The sequence below is a fragment of the Oryx dammah genome, unplaced genomic scaffold (assembly GCF_014754425.2).
Source record: "Oryx dammah isolate SB20612 unplaced genomic scaffold, SCBI_Odam_1.1 HiC_scaffold_13, whole genome shotgun sequence".
NCBI lineage: Eukaryota > Metazoa > Chordata > Mammalia > Artiodactyla > Bovidae > Oryx > Oryx dammah.
Genome location: NW_024070197.1, coordinates 29,264,622 through 29,286,809, shown reverse-complemented (window position 1 = coordinate 29,286,809; position 22,188 = coordinate 29,264,622). Strand labels below are relative to the sequence as shown.

The window sequence follows — 22,188 nt, the reverse complement described above, 5'->3', positions numbered from 1 at the left end:
TGTGGAGGGCAGAGGGGTTAGATAAAGGTTCATTTTCTCCATCTAGATAACCTGGGAGGTATTGGTGTATGTGTGTGTGGCCAGGGGGAGGGGGAGGATGGGGTGGTAGGGATGACACATCCTGAGATTGCATCATTTTATGATGAGGAAGAGGTGAGCTGGCTAAACTTTTGGGGCCTTTTAGTATACTAAGGGTCGTGTTACGTGTAATACTAATTGGCAGACCAAACATCTGCCTGGGGCAGAAGGCTGCAGTTAGTGTGATGTCTGGACTCTAAATTCCATACTTAGGCCCTCAAGGTTGGAGATCCTCTGAAGGCAGGATTGCTTATTGGAAGGCTCTTTCACCCACTTAATGCTGTTTGCTCCCTCTCCTTGACTACTGTTGTCTTCTGCCTCAAATCTTCCCCTCCTCCACTCCAAGCCAGAGATTCATTCAGGATTCTGAAATGGAAATCTCCTGCTCTAAACCCTTTGGTGGCTCCCTTCTGCACTCAGGATAAAGTCCAGAGAGCTCACAGTGGCATGAAGCCCTCTCCCCATTCATCAGGCCTTATTTTTGGCTTTTATTCACTGCATGTACTCTCTGGTTTCCAAGTCTTTGGAAATCTGTTCTCTGCCTGGAACCATCATGCCCATCTCTCCAGTTCCTACTTAGCCCTGCAGCCAGGGTGATTATGAGTTTCCTCTGAGTTGTTGGCAGAGCCATAATCTCTTTGCACAGTGATTATTAGATTTGTTGGCCTCTCCCTGATGCCTGAAGGGAGATTCATTTATCTCTGCCTCCCCAGGTCCAGCACAGGTATGGGTACAGAGCATAGGGCAGGAAAAATTTTCTGATCTCAGGGATGAACCAATCCAAGATAGACGTCTCACTGGTCTGGATGTGCCCTGTCTTCCTGACCCTAGGGCTTAGTAGGGCTCTCCCTAGGGTTCCCTTGTAGCTCATGTTGTCAGTCCACATATTGAGATATTTCTTCAGGGTGGTCCACCTTGCCCTCTTCAGTTCAGTCAGTAAGTCAGTCAGTCATGCCTGACTCTTTGCGACCTAATGGACTGCAACACCCTAGGCTTCCCTGTCTATCACCAACTCCCTGAGCGTCCTCAAACTCATGTCCATCGAGTTGGTGATGCCATTCAACTATCTCATCCTCTTGTCATCCCCTCTGCCTTTAGTCTTTTCCAATGAGTCTGTTCTTCGCATCAAGTGGCCAAAGTATGGGAGCTTCAGCTTCAGCATCAGTCCTTCCAATGAATATTCAGAACTGATTTCCTTTAGGATTGACTGGTTGGATCTCCTTCCAGTCCAAGGGATTCTCAAGTCTCTGGCTAGGGTTTTTTTTTTTTTTTGTGGACAGTGTAGAATATGCCTGGGCTGTTGCATCTGCCTGAGACCCTGGTTCTTCTGGCAAGACACTTCTAGGGATGCTATGCCCTTCAGAGCCTGGAACTAGGAGAGTTGGTCACTGTTATCTCTCCCAGATTTTGGTTCACCCTGTGCCTTGGAGGAGTCCTAAGTAAACAAGCCAGGCTCAGCGTCCCTGGGCACAGCCTCCACCCCAGGCTCCAGGAGGAGGCATGTTAGGTTGTCTCCGGGGAAGACTGGCCCGCTGGGGAGGGGCCGAGAGTTTGAAAACTGTTGATACAGTGTCACTTCCTTCCCACTAACAGCCACTCAGTTTGGGCAGTACAGTTACTCCCGCTTTAATGGATGTGCATCGGGATGCAGAGGTCACAAGAGCCCTTACAGTGGCGTGAGCTCATGATGGGCTTTCCCGTTCAGTTAGCCTGACTTACAGCAGGGGACAGACCCTGCTCCTAGGACTTCGCCAAGGTCTCGAATGCGCCGCCTGTCCTCGAGAGAGGCGGGCTGGCGAGGGTAGACAAAGGCTCAGTCGGCGAAGCGCGGGCTCCGCCCCGCAGGGGTGGGTCTGCAGCGACGGGTAACTCAGGCTTGAGGATCATCTCGCAAGCCAGGTCTTCTCCCGCTCTCCTCTAGCTTAGCTGGAAGCCCAACCCAGTCCCCGCCCTCTGGAGACTCCGCCATTAAGGTTGGGGTGAAGAGATGAGGGTGTGAGTGATAGCCACATAACCCTCCCGAGCGCTGTTGCTTTCCCAAAACTCAGCCAGCAGAAGTAACTCTGCAGCCACCAGTCATCGCACCCTTAACCCCAAGGCTCTTAGCGCCCCTTCCCCAGCTAGGGGTCCACCCAAGAAGGAAGGGGATCTCTGATTGGCCGGTAGTGGGCTCCTCAATCTAATTAGAGGGCTATGGACCCCACACTCTGGTACCGGATCTGGAGGTGATGGAGTAGAGGCCAAACTACAACTCCCAGGAGGTAGCAGGGCTACCCGACTCTCCATGATCATATGGCTTCCTTCTCCGGGAGAGGGAGTCACGCGGTAGGCCGGTTGAGAAGGCGGGGCCGTCGGGCTAGCCCCGCGGCGCCAGTAGCCTATGGGCTGCCGGGTCAGACGGGCGCGCGGTAGGGGGCGGGGCCTGGCGCGCGTTACGGCGCGGGAGCGCGCCGGTGGCGGCGGCTGTTGGGGGGCGGGGAATATCGTCTAAGGCGACCGTGGCAGCTTGGGCACCCACAACTGCCAGTGGCGGCGGCTCGTGGTGCGGCTCGGCGCGCGGCCAGTTTTCGAGTTCGGAACGAAAAGCTCGGCGTCGCGGTCCCCGCCCGGAAAGTTTGGTGCGGAGCCGCGAACTCCTGGCCGGCGCGGCCCGGCATGAAGCGGCGCTGAGGAGCCGCCGCCGCCGCAGCCGCCTGAGGAGGAGCCGCAGCACCCCGGGCCACGCCGATGACTACTGCAAACTGTGGCGCCCACGACGAGCTCGACTTTAAACTCGTCTTTGGCGAGGACGGGGCGCCGGCGCCGCCGCCCCCGGGCTCGCGGCCTGCAGGTGGGTGCCGGGCGGGGCGAATGAGGAGCGTCAGCTCTTCTTGCTCGCACGAGCTCGCCCCCTCCCTGGTCCCCTGGTCGTCCGGAGTCTGGTAACGTCGTGTGTGTGTGGGTGTGTGTGTGTGGTGAGTATAGAGCGGATTTAAACCACTGAGGAGGCGTGTGAGTCGCAGCGACTTGGACGTGGCTGCGGGCTTGGCTGGAAGCAAACTAGTGGGGACCTGGACTCCGGGAGTTTTGAGGCCGAGGGTCGGGGCCGCTGCCCAAGTGGCGTCTGGTTGTCTCTGCTTTGCCAGCGTGGTGTGAAGGAAATGTCCCTGTGAAGTGTAAGCAGGCTTGGTTTTTCATCTATTCTAGGTGTTAAAAACAATCTCCATTTGAAAGATGCGCATTCTGGAAGTGCAGGAGATCTCTAAAATTCGTGCTCATGTCTATTTAAATATACTTCGCTAGGAGAGTAATGCTGTAGTGTTAAATTTCCACTTGTGCAACTTAATGGCTCACATTTAATTAGAAGTGTAACTATAACGGGACTTTTCTGAAAAATAGTTTTTTTTTTTTTTTTGCAGCAAAGTGTTTCGGAACATTTTTAAAAGTGGGGTGCCTTGTCCATAATTCTCCTAGAAAGTTCTGGAAGTCAGTTTTTATTTTCAGAAAAAGCTCACCTCGGAAGATGTTTTGAAGGAGATCCTGTATTGAGTTTAAAGGAGATCATGAAAGGCTGGGCACCATAATGCTTGGAGGTCAGACCAATCAGGAAATAGAAACAGGATGGCTGGGGACTTGGAACTCTCCTGTGACCTGGTTTGGAATACTGTGGTTCATTAAGTTCAGTTTCCCTATTACTTATGCAAGCGAACTTCAAAAGGAAAATGTATAAAATTAATCCCCCCTTTATTCTTTCCGGGTGTTACGTGAATTACTTAATGTTCATACTGATGTTCAACAGACTGTTCTGTAGGCTTGCCCTGAAAAACATATCAGAACGTATTATGTAAAAATTCTCTGCGAAGTATTTGTACTGTATTATCAGTTCTCTTAGCTTTTTTTTTTGTTAGATGTCTTTTTCAATTCCATTGATATCGTTTGAGCACCTGTTATACTCAGCATGGTGTTTGGTAGTGTTATGATGGGCGAAGAAAGAACTGAGAGGCCCCTCAAGGAACTTGGGAAATGGGATGGAGGCACATAACCCAAATAACTGTGCTACTAGGCTAACTGAATGGTGCAGGTTATGATAGAGGTAGAAACGGGAAAACTGGCTTTTGTGGAGGGTTGCATTGAATTGTACTTAGATCATTGGGGGTTTAACAAAAAAATACATCGTTTGAATGAGTATTTTCATTATAGAGAAGATAAACAGTTAATGATGTCAGCAAACTTTTATTGGACACAAATTTGATTGAAAACATGATCTACCAAACAGATGATCCATAAGGATGTTAATCAAACATGTAATAAAGGAGAATCATCATGTAGTTGGAATTGTATGTACATCTCAAACATTAACATTTACAAGCTATGAAAACAGCTTTTTAAGGAATGATTTTTGCCATAAGTCCTCTAAAAAACATTTTGATATGGGTCAAAATCAAAATGGGTCTAGAAGAAGTTAAGATTTGAAACTTGATTTATAACTGGTTTTCCCAAAGTTAAACTTGAGCAGTTTTGTGACGAAACGTCCCTTTTAAAGTAGTCTGGTAGCTATTTTTTTAAGTCTTAAAAACTTCGGGTAGAATACACATGACACAAACCATTTTTAATTGAATGATTCAGTGGCATTTAGTGCAGTCACAGCATTGTGCAACCACATCTGTCTAGTTTCAAAACATTTTCATCACCCTGAAAGGAAACCCCAAACCCATTAAGCAGTTGCTTTTCTTTCTCCCTTGCCCCCTCCCAGTCCCTGGCAGCCCAGTCTCTAACCTGGGATCTGTCTCTGTGGATTTACCTATTCTGGATATTTCATATAAATGGAATCATACATATATGACCTTTAGTGTCAGGCTTCTTTGACTTAATGCAGTGTTTTTGTGGTTCATCCATGCTATAGAAAATAGCAGTATTTTTTTCCTTTTTATGACTGAATTACATTCTATCGTGTATTTATTGCGATTTCTTTATCTATTCATCCATTGATGGACATGAGTTTTTTCTACCTTTTGGCAGTTGTAAATAGTGCTGCTATGAACACCTACTAGCTAATTTTAAAATTCTTTTGAAAATGATGTGTTAAATGGTCAAAATTAAGGTTTCAAAGTTATTTGTCATATTAATTTTCATTAAAAAATATTTATTTATTAGGCTGTGCTGCATGTTAGTTGAGGCATGTGGGATTCTAGCTCTTTAACTCAGGATTTAACTCAGGCCCCTGCATGGGGAGTACAGTCTTAGTCACTGGAGCACCAGGGAAGTTCAAAATAAATTTTCATTTTATTAAGCATAATTAAGAGTGTGTAGTTTGAAGGACTAAGTGGATTAACTAACATGCTTTTAGGATGATAATATGCAGTAAGGTGGGCCATGAGAGTAAAATTGCTTACTAGAATTCAGATCAGTATTGGGTCATATCAGTGAGTTTGCTTGTGTCCGAGTTCTCTTCCTCAGTGAAGTGGAACATTCCACGAGGGCAGGGATGATATAGATATCTTGTTTATAGATGCCTAGCACAGTGCCTTTAACATAGTAGGCACCCAGTATTTGTTCAGTTAATGAAAAAGTACCACTTAAGTTTTGAGTTAGTTGTTTTTTCTTTTTTTTTTGTCGTAAGGGAAGTTTATGAGTCTTGTCTTAGTTCTTTGACTTTTATTGGTCAATACCATAAGACAGTCATTTTGAGTTCCAGGTTTTCCTTCTCTCTAAAGGCTTGAGAGTACTTGTGTCATATCTAAATTTCCATACAGATTTTAAAAAATATTTGGAGTTGGAGAGGATAGTGGATGAAGACTGAGGACAAGGCAAGAAGCTGAATTTACTGAATATCCTAAGTAAGCTTGTAAAATACAAATTAGATGATTTGACACTTGAGAAAGTCAATACATTGTGACTGACTTAAGTTTATTACTTACCAAGGTATTTTGAGATTTTTTTTCCATTAAAGAAAATTTAAGATTCTAGAGTCTTTAGCTTTTTTTTTTTTAAATATGAGGACAGTGTCAACTTTGACATTTTTTCCAGTTAAAAGTGAATCAAAATACTATGTTTACATTTCCTTTACTTAATGCCTAGTTTGAAAATGAAGATCTACCTCATGAGTAAATAGAGAATTTTAAATTGGTGTTTAATGTATTTCGCTAATATTATTTGCCACCATGAAGGGTAGCTTCTGGTGCTCTATTTTAGTGTATTGATATATATTAGTTAGATGTTGTAATAATCTTTATGTTTCAGATTTAAAGTTTCATTCTTAGGATTTGTTCGTTACTAAACTTTGACTTTCTAGTCCCGGAGGAGAGTCACTGGGAGGAGAGTGTGCTGTAGGTGTGTTGTATTTTATTTGTTGTTCGTTTTTAAAAGGGGAGAACTAGATGGCATATGTATTTTTACTAGAAATTTACTTTGTGATAAGTGTAGTTTTGTCAGATACCACTTTAATATGCAGCTTTTTCACACATAAAGTTGAGGGGAAATTTTTTTAAAATAAAAATTAAACAGTGAGTTTGAGGAACTTTTTCTAGATCATTGTCCTAATCTTTAATCTGTAGTGTTTGACTTTGTTTAGTGCTTGGACATCTGATTCATGTATTCTTTATAATTTACTGTCTTTTAGATAATTTCATTTTCTCACTTTTTTGTTTTTATTAAAATTTGTACTCTATTTTTGTTTCTCTTGTTTTAAATGAGATAATGTATTTAAAGGTCTTAGCACAGTCCTTGGCCCAGTGATACTCAGTAAGTGGTGGTAATTTTTTTTCAAAATGGTAAGATTTTTTAAAAAACACCTGAAAATTGATGATTGATTATTTTTTTATTTCCTCCCATTTCCTAGACCTTTTTTTTTTTATAGTAAACTAAAATATTGAGAGAGAGAGTAAGGGCAGATGAGAGATCTAGTCTTTTAAACCTTACTAAATGTGTTGGAATATTTGTCTTAAATATTTTTATTTTTTCCTTTTAATTTTATTCCAGTTTTCAATGTTACCTCCTTTCTCATATCTTTCTAAATAGACGCACTGAAGGTCACTTGCTTTTAATTACATTTTTCTACTTACTTGAATTAGGTTGTTACTAGCTCAGAATGGTGTGAAGGATGGTTGCTTTACTAACCATACTAAGTATAATTGGATATTTAAATCAGTATGAAAAAGGGAAGTTGCGTGTATGGTTTCCTGTAGGAATTAATGGTGTGTTTATACAGCACATTAGATACCATAAAGGAAGATTTGATTATTGCTGAACCTTACTTTCATACCATCAGTCAGCTTTTTCCTTAGACTTGAATGCAGTGAGAATATATATTTGGTGATGGAATCAATGATAAACGTTTCACCATTTCACTTGGAAAAATAATATTCTGTTTCCTTGACATTTTTCCTGATAGACGTAGACAATACTCCTGAGGGTATTAGCAGAATTTTGTGATGGAGATTAGTGAATAACTGTGTTTTAGTGAGTATGGGGGAAAATTAAGGAAAACATTTTAGTTGTTTTGTTAAAACTTTTATCATTGTAAGAGCACTGCTATATCTGTGCTTTCTTAGATTTCCCCATTTGCTAATTGTTTTTGTTGTTGTTTATAGTTGCTCAGTTCAGTTCAGTTGCTCAGTTGTATCTGACTCTTTGTGACCCCATGGACTGCAGCACGCCAGGCCTCCCTGTCCATCACCAACTCCCGGAGTTTACCCAAACTCATGTCCATTGAGTCGGTGATGCCATCCAACCATCTCATCCTCTGTTGTCCGCTTCTCCTCCTGCCTTCAATCTTTCCTAGCATCAGGATCTTTTCCATTGAGTCAGCTCTTCACATCAGATGGCCAAAGTATTGGAGTTTCAGCTTCAAATCAGTCCTTCCAATAAACACTCAGGACTGATCTCCTTTAGGATGGACTGGTTAGATCACCTTGCAGTCCCAGGGACTCTCAAAAGTCTTTAGTTGCTCAGTTGTGTCCAACTCTTTTACTACCCCATGGACTGTAACCTGTCACGTTCCTCTGTCAATGGGATTTGCCAGTACAGAAAGGTTGTTTTGGCATATATTCTAAACTATTACCAGAGATAATACTATAGTAATTTTATTAGATGATATAAAAATTAAAACTTGGGTATTATGTATATTGCCAAGACACTGTGGGGAGGGTCTAGTAAGGCCTGAAACTTAAGTATTTAAGGGCATTTGAAATATTAAGATAAGTTGTAGAATTAACTTTAATAATTTATTATGACTTGCCTTTGGTAGCAACCAGTGAACTTTGCCTAAAATTATTGTATATATTTTTACTTGAATTATATCCCAGGCTTTGCTTTTGAGTCTTGCTCTGTGTTTATTTTTTTCAATGAAGTGTGATCATGAAGACATTCTTGGTAAGAAAATGTGGAGTTCATTGTTCTTTAGAAAAAATGATAAATACTAATATATAAAATGGAAACATTTTAAGAGAAGATAATGAGTTGTGTTATTGATTGTGAAGTTTAATGTATCTTTTACTTTCCTTCTTAGTATGTGATTCAGTATGGTGATGTTTTATATTAAATAAGAGGTAAGATTGAGGAAGCCAGAATACATTGAAGTCAATTGTATTACTCCTAAGAGATAGGAAACCTGAGTTGGTTGAGCCTCATTTGATAGGAAGCAGTGGTTTGACTGCTCACAGCAGTAACATAAATAAGGAAGGTGTTGTCTAAAGCTGTCCTGGTGGGTCAGGGGAGTAGACATAGCAGACTTGGCAGGAAGCCTGGCTTCTAAAACAAAATCCAAGTCATCAAATTTGCCCAGGCATGCCATATGAGGTTCAAGTAACAGTGGAATTTAAGAGGAGTGAATTTGTTCAGGGAGGCTTAGGAGAGTCACAAGCAGTAGCAAGCTTTTTTAACAGCCATAATTTTAGCTCACATATAGCATGAGTCTGCATAAATTTCAATATTTCTGGTAATGTTTGTAAATTATATAGCACGAGTCTCACCTGTTTGCATGAATTCAGTAGACTTGAGAAGACAGGAACAATTGGATCTGTAAGATTTGAGCAGAATATTCTATGAATTGTCTATGAATTGATAGCTGAACTTTAGTTGTTGGGACAGTTCTAATTAGCATATTGATATTCCTGTGTGTAAGGGAAATGCATCTTTATGAAAACCTGAAAATCTCAGGTACACTGGAAAAGTCACTTGATGGTTTCATTTTCTTACAAAATGTACAGTTTCTATTTATCTTATGTTTCAGAAGTGGGTGAGATTTTTACTGTTTTAAAATCTATTTTCAGTGTCTTAAAATTTTTATATTTCTTAATTTTGTATTAAATTTGTATCACCTTTGCTGTTTAATTAGAAAATAGGATTATGTGAGCTTTGAAATTATAACTTTTTAAAAATAATGTTGATTTATGTCACACGTAAAAATATTTCTAAAAACATTTTTTCCATCATTGGCCAGAACACTTTTATTGGACAGTTTGTGAGTCATACTTAAATGTAAATATTTTTCAATATTAGTTTAAAAATATTTTTAAATAGCATTCAGGAAAAATATGACATTCAGAAATTGTTGAAGCTAGATGATGGATATATGGGAATTCATTGTAATATTCTGTATTTTTATGTATGTTTTAAAATTTCCATAATAGAAAGTTTTAAAATGACAAACTCTTCAAGGCTCTCTATTAGGATAAGAAAAATATTCACTTAAAAAGTAGCATTGTGAAGTTGATAGAATTTGCTGTGGCATGTACTTTTTTTGAAAACTGCTTTAGCAAAAGCTAGTTGTGGTATGTCTGATTTCCAAAACCCATTACTCTCTTTGGGAAGAATTAGCAGTGGGATGTTGGTGTTGTACATAAATAGGAAGGAAACTGATCTTGTGATGTGCTTTTGAGTAGGTATTTTTTAGTTTTTCTAAGTTTTTCTAAAATATTTTCTAAGTAACTACATGGGATCAGAAAAATTCACTTACTGTTTAATGATTTAATGGCTTGAAATTATTAAAAAAAATTTTAATGTTTGAAAAGTTTTAATGTTTGACCGTGTTGCTTATATCCATCAGTCTAATATTTATTAAGTATTGTTAATCTCTTAAAGTTTTAAATTTAATATGAAATGAAACTAGAGAACTTGATCTTAATTTTAAGACTAGATTTTAAATCTTAGTGGGTATCCCTTCTCCAGAGGATCTTCCCAACCCAGGGATTGAACCCAGGTCTCCCACATTGCAGGCGATTCTTTACCATCTGAGCCACAGGGGAAGCCCTGTACGTAATTAGTGGAGATTAATTCACAAAAATAATGCACATATAAATTCTTTTGATTGTGTACCTTTCAGAGCAAAGAAGATTTGAAATTTATATCTTACGTTTTGCCGTTTATGAATCATACTGAATTCTAAAGGAATATAAGTTTTAACCTTGTCCTTTATATAAGGAAAGTCTTTGGGGAAAATACAGAAAGTTGTATCTAAATGTTACTTTTTAGGGACTTCCCTGGTAATCCAGTGGTTAACAATCCACCTGCCAATGCAGGGGACACAGGTTCGATCCCTGGTCCAGGAAGATTCCACATGCCACTGGGCAACTAAGCCTGTGCACCACAACTACGGAAGCCCATGCGTGCTCTGCACACCATAGTGAAGACCCAGCGTAACCTAAATAAATAAATTATTTTTTTAAAGTTACTTTTTAATTTTTTATTGTTGTATAAGCATTTTAAGGAAACTTGATATTTCCTCTGCCAGCAACATTTCCTTATTAGTTTTCACTTCCTTTCAGTAAAGGTTCAGTGAAGAATGACGTTTAGAAATTGTTGAAGTTACGTGATAAGGTATGGGGACTAATTATACTGTATTCATTACTTTATGTTTGAAATTTTCTATAATAGAGAGTTTCAAAACCTTTAGGCCATGATGCAGAGTAAGAAATTTTGTTTTGAGCCAGCAAACAGATACATGTTTAAACAGAGAAAACTGAGACAGAAGTGTCAATAAAGTAGCATTTACCTTTATTCTGGCATTACTTTCATATTTTCTTTTTCATTATTTTCTTTTATTATTTTTTTCTTTTTCATTATTTTAAAACATTGTTGGTCATGTCTCACTAATAGATAACTACCTTCAGTTTGAAAAACAGCTCTAAAAGATGGTTTCATATTTCTGATTATATTAAAACTGGTAGGTCGTTGACAAGTTGTTATTATTCAAGCCATATTTCCTGTGTCTGTAGTTCTTTAATACAATACAAAAAAATACTTTTTATTGTGGTTGTCATGGTTGTCAAGGGAGGAGGGGAGGGAGAAGGATGGACTGGGGATTTAGGGTTGGTAGATGCAAACTATTATATTTAGAATGGATAAACTACGAGGCCGTACTATATAACTATATCCAGTCTCCTGGGAACAATCATAATGGAAAAGAACATTTAAAAAAGAATGTATATGTATGTAACACTGAGTCATTTTGGTGTAAGATTGGCACAGCATTGTAAATCAGCTCTACTGATTTACATTATTTTTTTGTTGAATTAGCATATTGCTGCCTTTTTATTTTATTGCTGTCTTTTATACAGCATATTGCTGTATTTTTATTGCTGAATTTTGCCACTTCCTGAAAATGAGTTATATCTCCCCCTTTCTCTCTGCTCTTTGTTCTAACTCAAGTCTTGGTCAGCTTTTATTTGGATTTATGTAGTTTTCTCTTCATATTTTATTCCCTAATTCAATTTTAAAAGTCACAGCTAAAATCATCTTTGATTCTTGCTCCCTTCTGTCTGTAACTTGCCTCTAAACTGGTTTTCCTCATTGTGCTTTTACCTTTTTTATATCCCTTACTCTATACATTAATATAACATTTTCTTTCTTTATCTCCTTTCAGGCCCAGTATGAAATCTTTCTACCCATTTGTCTGAACTGCCTCTGCCAGCCACATATTGTTTCATAGTCTCTTTTGTGAGACAGTTTAGAAACATTATTTTGAGGTAGTATTGAACTAGGTCTGGGTTCTATATTCATATCCATTGCTAGTTGAGTGACACTGCCAAAAAGCACAGAATAATTTCAGGCTCATTTTATTCTTTCATTTTATAAGAGAGGAAACGTAGGTTCAAGTTGGCTCGCCCAGGGTCATTTAACTAGTTAGTTACAAAACAGAGGCCCGGGATCTCTGGCTCCTAGTTTTTGTTTTTCGTTAGTAAATTGCTTAATTTCTACTTGAAAATCTTGAACTGTTTTTGCCTAGCCTGTAATTTTCATCAGTTTTGTAACTTCTGTTTTTGTGTGTGTGGTGTTAAGTAAATACTTAACCCAACATTATTGAGTACTATTATATGCAAATTATTTATATATATATATATTATTTCTAAGTCTTATGATAACCTGAAGAGGTAGGTACTATTTCCATTTTACCCGAGGAAGCATAAATGAAGGTAGATTTGATCATCTAGAAAATAGAAGGGTTGGGATTCGAATCCTGGTTTTCTGACTTTGGCTCTTTCTGGTATTCCTCTTGCCTCTCTACTCCCAGAAAGAGTTCAAGTACAGAAATAGTTTTTTCTTTGGTAAAACCAAGACTCATGATGAGCACATGGAATCAAACATACCTGAGGCAGTTACCCGTGTTCCTGTGACTAGACTTTCTCCTTTGGGCTCAGAGTGGCCGCTTGAGTGCCTCTTACTCCTGCCTGCTCTAGACCTTTTTAAATGGTAGCTGTAGTACAGCCAGACCAATAAAGGGTACCATGCAGCTAACCATGCTCGGCCAAAATTTGGCTCTTCTGGATTTCTTTGCTTCCTTATGGGTCTGAAGGTCGAGAAGTCATACTTTCTAGGTTTTAAGTAGTAAGGATTTCGTCTTTCTCTTTGGTAACTCTCTCCCAAGTTGTCCTAATTAGGGTCTGGCTTGTGGCCTTTGCAGGCCAATTATGCACTTCTTAAAATTTAAAGCACTTTTAGATTTGTCATGAAAATTATCCTAAACCTAAATAAGGCAAAAGTTCAAAATTTACAAAATGCTAAATTACTAGTTAAGATAGTTTTTTTTTTTTTTTAATTTAAACATTTTGCTTTCAAATGCTTCAGCAGATACATAAGTACTACTTATTTCTTTGGTTGAATTTAGAACTGAAGTAAAACTGCTCTACCTTCTATAGCCGCTAGTGCTGACACATTTTTTTCCTTGATATTTTGATCAGTATGCCATCTGCCACTTGTTCTTATCTCCCAAGATCAGTACTGCCTTTGGGTTTCTCTTTGTCTACTACCTGTTTCTTTTTACATACACTCTTATGACTCTAACCAGAACTCTCCTTTCAGAGCAAAAGCAAGAAGGTTCTTTTGTTATGTTACCTGGTACATGTTGACTGATCATTGTTTTGAAACTTGCTTTGACTTTTTATCATCTGATGACTGTTTAAAGGAAATAGTAGTGCTTTTTATTTTCTAGTTTAAACATATGCAAAATAGGTATGTTTGGGGTTGACATTTGGTGAGGGCAGGGGAAGAGACATAAACACTGACTTCACTTGCTTCTTTTTAAGCATGAGGACAGATTTTTCCAGAAGCCTAAAGCAAATATAACCTCTCATTTCATTGACCAAAATTGGGTTACATTCCCTTTCCTAAATTAGTAACTAGTAAAGACAAATGGAATTATTCTTAGCCAACCAGGCCCATCCCTTGGCCTGAGGAGGTGATTGGCTTTCCCTGAGGTACAAGGCTGCACAGAAGAGAAAACCTGTTAGGAGGAAACGGATGCTGGGGCAGGAGGTTTGAGATCCTTCAAAATAATTATCTGTTTTTTCTATCCACAGTATGCTAGCAGTTGAGGAACTTTAAAATGTAGATGTGACTTTTCCTTTGCAATTACTTTTACTGGCACTTGAGTTTGTGCTTTGTCAAAGTTCTTCGGGTAGACAAGGGAGCCTATATAAGTGCAGGGAAAGAGAATGAAGTATGGTTAGTAGGTTTCTAGTGGGCTTGGTATCTGGTAGATGGCATATATGAGGCACCAAATCATGTTCCTTGTATGGTTCAAATGGAATCAGATGGTCTTGCAGACGTACAGAAACATAAGGAAAGAACCTTCTAGTTAAACCAATCCCAATTTAAAATTTTTTTTATTTATTTTTAAATTGAAGGATAATTGCCTTACAAAATTTTGTTGTTTTCTGTCAAACATCAGCATGAATCAGCTATAGATGTACGTATGTCCCCTCCCTCCTGAGCCTCCCTTCCCATCCCACCCCTTTAGGTTGATACAGAGTCCCTGTTTGAGTTCCCTGAGACATACAGCAAATTCCCATTGGCTATCTATTTTACATATGATAAGTGTAAATTTTCATGTTACTCTCTCCATACATCTCACCCTCTCCTCTCATGTCTATAAGTCTGTTCTCTGTTTCTCCATTGCTGCCTTGGAAATAAATTCATCAGAACTGTCTTTCTAAACCAATCCCAATTTTTAAAAATAGACATAGTGAAGTATTTTTTACATGCTTTATGTATTTATCTAGTCTGTCTGTGTAGATATCTGTCTAGCTGTCTGTCTATCTTTTGGTCTTGCCTTGTGACTTGCAGGATCTTAGTTCCCTGACCAGGGATTGAACCTTGGTCCTTGGCAGTGAAAGTGCGGAGTCCTAACCACTGGAGCCCAAGGGAATTCTTTATAAATGCTTTTTAAAGTATTTTATTTCATCCTTTATCTTTAAAGCTAGTCTAAAAATAACACTTGTTAAAAGATAAAACAGAAGGATATGCATGGGGAAGAGAAAGTAGAAACCAGACAGGGACGTTGTATAAGAGCTCAGAGTAACTGAGTGGGAAGGGACCTCTAGATCATTAGTTGAGTGAATATACTAAAATGCTCAGTCTTTCAATATAGCTTACTGTGTCAATATTATTACGTATGAATATGATTCAGTTAATTGGAGTGGATGTATACTAAATACAGTAGTAATACAGGTATAGAGAAGGCCCTCTGAGAGCATAAATGACAGCTTAACTTGGAGAGGCCACAGAAGTTATATTTGAGCTGAATCCAATAGGATTATTTGCCTAGATAGGGTAGGAAATACATTTCAGGCCCACTTTCAAAAACACAAGTTAGTGTAGTCCTTTTCTTGTTGGAAGACGAGGCTGTAGTATCCAGATGTGACTGGAAAAGGAGAGCCTGTTGTGCTGTATGAAGGAGTTGGATTTTAGACTGAAGACAGGGAGCTGTCAAAGAATTCCAAGCTGGACAAGAATGTCAGATTTATGACTTAGATCTCTCTGCTACACTGCGGATAATGGACTGAGTAAGGCAGGAATGGAGGCAAAACCAGTGTTGTGTCTGAGAAATGATAATGGGCAGAGGTGTAGAGATGGCAAGTTGGAAATGATGCTGAGATAGATTGAGGGGAAAGCAATCAAAAGGACCTGGTATCAGCTAAATAAAGAGAGGAAAGAGACTAGGATTATTTCTTTTTTTCTAATTTGGGTCAATTGTGATAGGAGAAGCAGATTTGGAAGTAGGAGGGGGGAAAGTGATTTATTTTAATAAAATGTAACAGGCACTGTGAAAAGTCTTATCAAAGAGTGGAAAAATATGGAGAAGAGACTAGACAAAGTAAAAAGGGGGTTGGGGCTTTTGGTGGGGTTTACGCTGTGGGAAGGTGACTAGGAAATGTATTATAAATAAAGGTTGTTTTTGTAAGATTTGTTATGCAGTTAACAGTAGTTCTCTTCCTGGTATGGGAGAGGGGAACACCTTTACAAAGGGAAATTTATGCCCAGCTTTTGGGCAGAAACGGAGAGAGAGGATAGAGAGGTTTTCCTGTTTGCTGTTTTTCAGTTGACTTCAGCTCAAATAATCCTTATGCCATAGTAGCATATTTTGGAATAGCATATTCTGATCTCCTTCAATAATAAACTATTTATTTGAATTGTGCTATTTGATAAGTTTTGACACATGTGTATCTATGAAAATTTCATCACATTAAAGATGGTGAACATATCCATCACTTCCGAAAATTTCCTTGTTTGCTTTGTCATCATTCCCACACACTTACCTTTCCCCTTTTCCCAGACAGCCACTGAAATCACTATAGAAAACATATAAATGGAATCATGAAGTATATAATTTTGGTCTTTTTTGTTGTTGTTGTTTTTGTTCTAGTTTCTTTCATTTGGCATTGTTATTTTGAGATTCATCCATGCTAGTGAGTATATCAATAGGTCATTCATTCTTATTGAAGAATAGTTTCCATTGTATGCATATCCCACAGTTTGTTTATCCATTCACCTCTTGATGGACTTCTGGATTGTTTTGGGTTACAAATAAAACTGTTATGAACATTATGTATAAGTCTTTGTGTGGGCACTTATTTCCTTTACCCTTAAATCTGTGGTTGGTTATATCGTAGGTACAAGTTTAACTTTTTGAGAAACTGATAAACTGTTTTCCAAAGTGGATGTATCATTTCACATACCTTACTAGCAGTGGAAATGTACATTTCCACATTTTCACCAATGTTTGAATTGTAGTTTTAGTTCCAAATAGGTGCATAGTAGTATTTCCTTGTCGTTTGATATTTCCCTAATGACTAATGCTGTTAAACATCTTTTTATGTGCTTTTTCGCCATCTGTATGTCTTTTTTGGTGAAGTGTCATTTAAATCTTTTGCATATTTAAAAAAGCTTTTTATTTCAAAACAATTGTAGATTCACAGAGTGTTGCAAAAAATATAGAGAGGGAGTTTCTGAGTATCCTTTACTCAGTTTCTTCTAATGTTAAACTCTTGCAAAACTATAGTATAATATCAAGACCAGGAAAATGACATTGTTGCAATCCACCAGACTTATTCATTGTTCCCATTTTTACGCACACTGTCTGTGTGTGTATGTGTGTATAAAATGTTATATAAATTGAGTCATACAGTGTTTAACCTTTCGAGCCATTCTGATGTGTGTGTAATGACATCTCATTGTGGTTTTAATTGATATTCCCCTAAAGGACTACACTATTAAGCATCTTTTTAAATCATCCATGTATAATTTTTTGGTCAAGAGTCTGTTCAAGTCTTTGCATCCTTTAAATTGTTTTTTATTGTTGAGTTTTGAGAAGTCTTTTTTTAAACACAAGTCTTTATCAGGTGTATGTTTTACAAGAGTTTCTCCTAATCTATGGCTTGTCTTTTCATTAACTGTCCTTTGCAGAGGTTTTTAGTTTTGATGACATTTGTTCCTTTATGGATTATGCTTTTGATATTATAGCTGAGAAATTGTGCCAACCTATATAACAAAAAAGAAGCAGACCTCATAGAGAAGAAACTAGTAGTTAACAGTGGAGAGAGGGAAAGGAAGAGGGGCAATAGAAGGGTAGAGCATTGAGAGATAAAAAATATTAGATAGAAAATAAGCTACGATTACATATTGTACAACATGGGGACTATAGCCTACATTTTATAACAACTATAAATTAAGTTCAATCTTTAAAAGAAATAAAATAAATTGCAAGGAAAAAAAGAAATCTTTGCCTAACCTGAGTTCACAAAGATTCTCTCCAAGGTTTTCTTTTGGAAGTTTTATAGTTGGGGTATCGTATTGAGGTCTGTGATCTATTTTGATCTATCTATTAATTTTTTGTGTGTATGGTGTGAGGTATGTACCGAAGCTCACTGTTTTTACATGTGGATGTCCAGTTCTTCCAGCCCTATTTCTTGATAAAGCTATCCTTTTCCCCACTGCATTGCCTTTGAACTTTTTTGAAAACTCAATTGACCATCTATGTATGAGCTTATTTTTCGACTCTGTTCTGTGTTAAGCTGTGTGTCTGTCCTTTACCATTACTATACTGTCATTTCTGTACCTTTATAATATTCTTGAAATCAGGTAGTGTCATTTTTTCCAAATTTGTTCTTTTCCAGATTGTTTTGGCTATTCTAAATCTTCTACCAGTCTGTATAAATTTTAGAATCTGCTTGCCATCTTCTACAAAAGTGCCTAGTAAAATTTCAGCTAGGATTGTGTTGAATCTATAGACCAGTTTCAGGAGAACAAATATCAGTATTGAGTCTTTAAATCCAGAAGTGTCTCTCTCCGTTTATTTTATTAAATATCTTTATTATTTTATTATATTGCTATTATTACTTAATTTCAGCAATAGTTTGGAGTTTATCATGTGCAAGCTTATACATCTTTTGTCTGATTTATCCTTATGTAGTTAATATTTTTTGATGCTATTGTAAGTGTTTTTATGAATATTCATGTACAGAGTTTGTGTGAGACCTTTGTTTTCATTTCTTTTGGGCATATACCTGAGAGTGGAATTGCTGGATCATAAATTAATTCTATGTTTAACCTTTTGAGGAACACCAAACTATTTTTTAAAAGAGCTGCACCATTTTATATTCCTGTTAGCAGTTATATGAGAGTTCCAGTTTCTCTACATCCTTGCTAATACTTGTTATTTTTCCATTGTGTTTTCTTAATGTGCTTTTGATTTTCATTTCTCTAATTACTGATTATGTTGAGCATGTTTTTATTTTTACATCTTCTTTGCTGAAATGTATATTCAAGTCCTAAATATATTTCCATTTTTAAATAGGGTTGTTGTCTACTTGTTGTTGAGTCTTAAGAATTCTTTATGTATTCTGGATACTTTTTGAGATTATATCATATGCTTATAAAATAGTACATTCTTTTTGCATTGTGTGCATTCCATCCTGGAATTCCCCAAACTCCTTGTTGATTTTTTAAAATTTGCATAGGTTAAAGTTTCATTCTTTGTGATGTACAGTTCTTTGGGTTTTGGCAAATGCATAGCGTTACTTATTCCTTACCTGAATACCATAAAGAACAGATGCGTTATTTTAAAAATTCACCCACTCCTTCTTTCCTTTGTGTCTGGTTTCATTCACTTTGCAAAATGCATTTAAGATTCATTCATGTCATTGGATGAAGAAATATCTAGTTCCATTTTATCACTGTAAAGTATTCCACTGTATGGATGTATCACAGTTAGTTTATCCACTTATCTCTTGAAAGATGTTTTGGTTCTTCTTGATGTTTGGCAGTTATGAATAAATCTTCTGTAAAGAGTCACATACAGGATTTTGTGTGACCGTAAGTTTTTAATTCACTTGGTCTTCTCTTACAGTCATGTTTCGGTTTCATTAATTTTTCTCTATTCTCTGCTTTCATCTTCATCATTGCTTTTCAAACAGAATCTTAAGAAAGAGAAGTGGTTGATGTGTCTGTTTCTTCAAGGAGATCAATATAGGTGCAGTGAATGGATGAGACTTGAAGCCAGATGACACTGAAGAGTGAAGAAGTGGTGACAGTGATGGTACATTACTCTTTTCAAAAACTGAGTTTCTGGAGCAGAGTCTTTCAGCTTTGGCATTACTGACATTTTGGACTAGATATCTTTGTTTTAAAGGGGGCTGAGGAAATTCCCTGGTGGTCCAGTGTTTGGTACTTATGCTTCCATTGCAGGAGGCCCGGGTTCAATACCTGGTTGGGGAACTAACATCCCATGAGTTGCATGGTGCAGCCAAAATAATAAGTAGAGGTGCTGAGCTGTATATTGTAAGTTCTTTAGTAGAATCTTTGGTCCCTGTATGCCAGTTGTAGCCCTCTAGTTGTGACAATCAAAAATGCTTCTAGACATTATCAAATGTTCCAGGAGGGCATTATGCTCATTATGAGAAGCTGTTGTTTTAGAGAAAGGAGGAGAGAGAAGACCCTAAAGAAGAACTCATATCAAGGAAGCTTTTTTTTTTTTTAAAAGAGATTTTATTTGGCTATGCCAGGTCCTAGTTGCAGCATGTGGGATCTAGTTCCCTGAACTGGGATAGAACCCAGGCCCCCTGCATAGGGAACATGGAGTCTTATCCACTGAACCACCAGGGAAGTCCCAAGGAAGCTTTTTTTAAAAAATTACTTATTTATTATTTTTATTTAGCTGTGCTGGGTCTTCATTGCTGCTCCAGCTTTTCTCTACTTGTGGAGAGTGAGGACTACTTTCTAGTTGCATTGCACAGGTGTCTCATTGTGGCTTCTTGTTGTGGAGCATGGGCTGTAGGGCACACAGTTTTCAATAATTGCGGTGCATGGGCTCAGTAGTTGTGGTTTCTGGACTCTAGAGCACAGGCTTAGTAGTTGTGACTCGAGGAGTTAGTTGCTCCTCGGCATGTGGGATCCTCCTGGACCAGGGATCAAACCTACGTCTGCTACATTAGCAGGAGGATTCTTCACCACTGAGCCATCAGGGAAGCCCTTAGGGAAGCTTTTTAAAGGAAGTGAGAGATTGAGGGAAGTAGTGAGTAAGAAAAAGAGAGAAGGAGAGGGTTGAAGTTATGAAAGAGAAGATAGCTAATGGAACTTGGGTAGGAATTTAGATCAGAGGTGGAGAGAGTAGGTTTATATCTGAGACAAGGCACTTTTTTCATGAGGAAGGAAATGAGAAGGTGATCGTAGAATTTGTATAGATACATATTTTTTTGAGGGTGATATGGAAGATACTCGCTTTCTGCTGCCTTTGTCAAGTAGGGTCAAGATCCCTTGCTAAATGAGGTGTCACTATGGAGAAGATGACTGAAGAGATGAGAGGTTTGGGATATGGAAAATAAGGAAGGGAGCTGAGCAGAAAAAAACTGATGAAGATAAGACAGCTAGTAAGTAGTAGATTTGACTTTAAGGCAGTGTTCTCCGTTGTAGTTTTCTCCTTTAAGTCCCCCATTTAGGCTTTTTTTTAATTATTAGTTTTTGGCTCTGCTGGATCTTCATTGCTGCACTCGGGTTTTCTCTAGCTTAGGTGCATGGGCTTCTCATTGCGATGGCTTCTTGTTGCAGAGCACCAGCTCTAGGGCATGCAGGCTTCAGTAATTGCAGCTGTAGAGCCGTGGCTGAGTAGTTGTGGTAATGGGCCTAGTTACTTCATGGTATGTGATATCCTCTCCGACCAGGGATTAAACCCGTTGTCCCCTGTATTGGTAGGCAGACTCTTAACCACTGGACCACCAGGGAAGCCCTGTTGTCATTACTGTTCTACGTACTTCAGTTCAGTTCAGTTGCTCGGTCATGTCCAACTCTCTACAACCCCATGGACTGCAGTACGCCAGGCTTCCTTGTCCATCACCAGCTCCCAGTGCTTACTCAAACTCATGTCCATTGAGTCGGTGATGCCATCCAACCATCTCATCCTCTGTTGTCCCCTTTTCCTCCCGCCTTCAATCTTTCCCAGCATCAGGGTCTTTTTCAGTGAGTCAGTCCTTCGCATCAGGTGGCTAAAGTATTAGAGTTTCAGCTTCAGCATCGGTCCTTCCAATGAATATATTCAGGACTGATTTCCTTTAGGATGGACTGGTTGGATCTCCTTGGTGTTCAAGGGACTCTCAGGAGTCTTCTCCAACACCACAGTTCAAAAGGATCAATTCTTTGGCGCTCAGCTTTCTTTATTTATAGTCCAATTCTCACATCCATACGTGACTACTGGAAAAACTAAAGCTTTGAGTAGACAGACCTTTGTTGGCAAAGTAACGTCTCTGCTTTTTAATATGCTGTTTAGATTGGTCATAGCTTTCCTTCCAAGGAGCAAGCGTCTTTTAATTTCATGGCTGTAGTCACCATTTGCAGTGATTTTGGAGCCTGAAAAAATAAAGTCTGTCACTGTTTCCACTGTTTCCCCATTTATTTGCCATGAAGTGATGGGACCAGATGCCATGATCTTTGTTTTCTGATTGTTGAGTTTTAAGCCAACTTTTTCACTCTCCTCTTTCATTTTCATCAAGAGCCTCTTAGTTCTTCTTTGCTTTCTGCAAAAAGTGTGGTGTTATCTGCATATCTGAGGTTATTGATATTTCTCCCAGCAATCTTGATTCCAGCTTCTGCTTCATCCAGTCAGCGTTTCTCATGATTTCCTCTGCATATAAGTTAAATAAGCAGGGTGACAGTATACAGCTTTGACGTACTCCTTTCCCGATTTGGAACCAGTCCATTGTTTCATGTCTAGTTCTAACTGTTGCTTCTTGACCTGCAGGTCAGGTGGTCTGGTATTCCCATCTCTTTCAGAATTTTCCACAGTTTGTTGTGATCCACACAGTCAAAGGCTTTGGCATAGTCAATAAAGCAGGAGTAGATGTTTTTCTGGAACTCTCTTGCTTTTTC

At 38.6% G+C, this 22,188-nt stretch overlaps 1 protein-coding gene across 2 annotated transcripts in view; it reads left to right on the top strand.

The window, feature by feature from the left end:
- The first annotated feature begins 2,805 nt into the window (after positions 1-2,805).
- Positions 2,806-22,188, top strand: part of NFATC3 (nuclear factor of activated T cells 3) — a 94,242-nt gene continuing 74,859 nt past the window's right edge. For both annotated transcript variants that reach the window (XM_040253256.1, XM_040253257.1), the window contains exon 1: positions 2,806-2,908. In XM_040253256.1, the coding sequence (XP_040109190.1) occupies positions 2,806-2,908 (103 nt within the window). The remainder of the gene's footprint in view (positions 2,909-22,188) is intronic.